Source organism: Calidris pugnax, unplaced genomic scaffold, assembly GCF_001431845.1.
Source record: "Calidris pugnax isolate Ruff unplaced genomic scaffold, ASM143184v1 scaffold194, whole genome shotgun sequence".
Classification (NCBI taxonomy): Eukaryota; Metazoa; Chordata; class Aves; order Charadriiformes; family Scolopacidae; genus Calidris; species Calidris pugnax.
This window is the reverse complement of record NW_015090923.1, coordinates 85,845-88,083: the sequence shown is the minus strand read 5'-3', so window position 1 is coordinate 88,083 and position 2,239 is coordinate 85,845. Positions and strand designations below refer to the sequence as shown.

The 2,239-nt window shown below is 61.8% G+C and overlaps 1 protein-coding gene across 1 annotated transcript in view; it reads left to right on the top strand.

Annotated features, from left to right (window-relative positions):
• Positions 1-1,016: 1,016 nt before the first annotated feature.
• Positions 1,017-2,239, top strand: part of LOC106893395 (UPF0577 protein KIAA1324-like) — a 28,216-nt gene continuing 26,993 nt past the window's right edge. Inside the window, exons 1-2 of the mRNA XM_014951330.1 lie at positions 1,017-1,235; positions 1,319-1,777. Coding sequence (XP_014806816.1) covers positions 1,043-1,235; positions 1,319-1,777 — 652 coding nt within the window. The 5' untranslated portion in view covers positions 1,017-1,042. The remainder of the gene's footprint in view (positions 1,236-1,318; positions 1,778-2,239) is intronic.

Below are 2,239 nucleotides of genomic sequence, written 5' to 3'. Positions count from 1 at the left end.
ACTTGTTGTAGAATTGCTAAAAATCCTAAATTTGGGGGTTTTTTTGCCTTGGTGCCCCAGGGATGCTCAGGACAGGGAATTCCAGAGCTGGGTGATGCCTCCAGGATGTGATAAAGGGGGGGTAGATGCCCCCCCAAGCCTTTTGGGGTGCCATTGCTCCACCACTTGCTCTGGAACAGGGTCACAACCTGCCTGGCGCTCACTGCAACACCCCCATAGCATCCCCCCCCCCAGGACGCCCACGCCACCCCCCTGGAGGGGGAGCACCCATGGGAGACCCCCACGCCTTTGTGGCATGGGGCAGAGACTTTATTTTCCACTGTGGCCCTTTGATCAGTGCTGGTAGCCACTGAGCTCTCCCCTCGGCTGGTTGTCCTGGTGGCCACTGAGCCCTCCCACTGTCCATGCCTTGGTGCCCCAGGGATGCTCAGGACAGGGAATTCCAGAGCTGGGTGATGCCTCCAGGATGTGATAAAGGGGGGGTAGATGCCCCCCCAAGCCTTTTGGGGTGCCATTGCTCCACCACTTGCTCTGGAACAGGGTCACAACCTGCCTGGCGCTCACTGCAGAATTGCCAAAAATCCTAAATTTGGGGTTTTTTTGCCTTGGTGCCCCAGGGATGCTCCAGACGGAGAATCCCAGAGGCAGGTGATGCCCCCAGGACGGGCTGGGTGGGGGAGGACCTCCCTGTGCCAAAAATCCAACATTTTGGGGTGTGTGTGTGGAATTTTGCTTCAGCACGGGGTCACATCCTGCCTGGCGCTGGCTGCTTTTTAAAGACTTCTCAAAAATCTGAAATTGGGGGGGGATTTTTCCCTTGCTGCCCCCCCCAGGGACGCTCTGGATTGAGGGGGGGGATCCCACTCACCCCCTTTATCAGGGAGCCCTCCCGAAAGCGGAGAGGAGGATGCTGAGGCCGAAGCAGCGCCGGGGAGAGGGGGGGGGAGAAGGGAAGGAGAAAAAGGGGGGGAGGGCAACCTTCCTGACCCCCCCGGTTGCCCTCGGGGCAGCTTTTTCCTGTAAGGCTGGCGAGTTCCTGGACATGAAGGCCCAGGCGTGTCGGCCCTGCGCCGAGGGCACCTACTCGCTGGGCACCGGCGTCCGCTTCGACGAGTGGGACGAGGTGCCCCACGGCTTCGCCAACGTGGCCACCAACCTGGAGGTGGCCGAGGGCTTCGGGGGGGAGGCGGCCGAGAACTGCACGGGGTGCTGGCCAATGAGTCCTCCTGCCAGCCGTTTGCCCCGGTGGCCACTGAGCCCTCCTGCTGGCCAGTTGTCCCAGTGGCCACCAAGCCCTCCATCTGGCCGGTTGTCCCAGGGACCACCGAGCCCTCCAGCCAGCTGATTGTCCTGGTGGCCACTGAGCCCTCCCATCAGCCAGTTGCCCCTCTGGCCACCAAGCCCTCCTGCCGGCCGTTTGCCCTGGTGGCCACTGAGCCCTCCTGCTGGCCAGTTGTCCCAGTGGCCACCAAGCCATCCATCTGGCTGATTGTCCCAGGGACCACCGAGCCCTCCCACTGGCCAGTTGTCCTGGTAGCCACCAAGCCATCCATCTCGCCCGTTGTCCCAGGGACCACTGAGCCCTCCCGCTGGCCGGTTGCCCTGATGGCCACTGAGCCCTCCCCTCCTGCTGACTGGTTGCCCCGCTGGCCAACGAGCCCTCCCGCCAGCCTGGTGTTCTGGTGGCCACCAAGCCCTCCTGCTGGCCAGTTGTCATGGTGGCCACTAGGCCCTCCTGCCGGCCGGTTGCCCCACTGGCCACCAATCCCCCCTGCCAGTGAGTTGCCCCACTGGCCACCAATCCCTCCTGCTGGCTGGTTGTCCTGCTGGCCACCAATCCCTCCCACTAGCCAGTTGCCCCACTGGCCACCGATCCCTCCTGCTGGCTGGTTGCCCCGGTGGCCACCGAGCTTCCCGGTGCTGCAGAATTTATGCAACTTGCAAATGTAACCTACTTCCAGCAGCACCTTAATTATTCAGGCGACGTCCCTGGTGCGGGAGCATCCCCCTCCTCCTCCCCCTCCTCCTCCTCCTCCTCTTCCTCCCCCTCCTCCTCCCCATCCTCCAGCCAGCCGACACCCACCATGTCCCCACAGACACCCCAGGACAAGCTAACTACTAATGAGGTATGTCTTACACCACAGCTGGCTGCTTTTGTAGGGTTATAGCAGCATTGCCTAGTAGCTAGTTCGCAAAGGAACTCCAGCCAATCTCCCCTGCTTTTTTTTTTTTTTTTTTT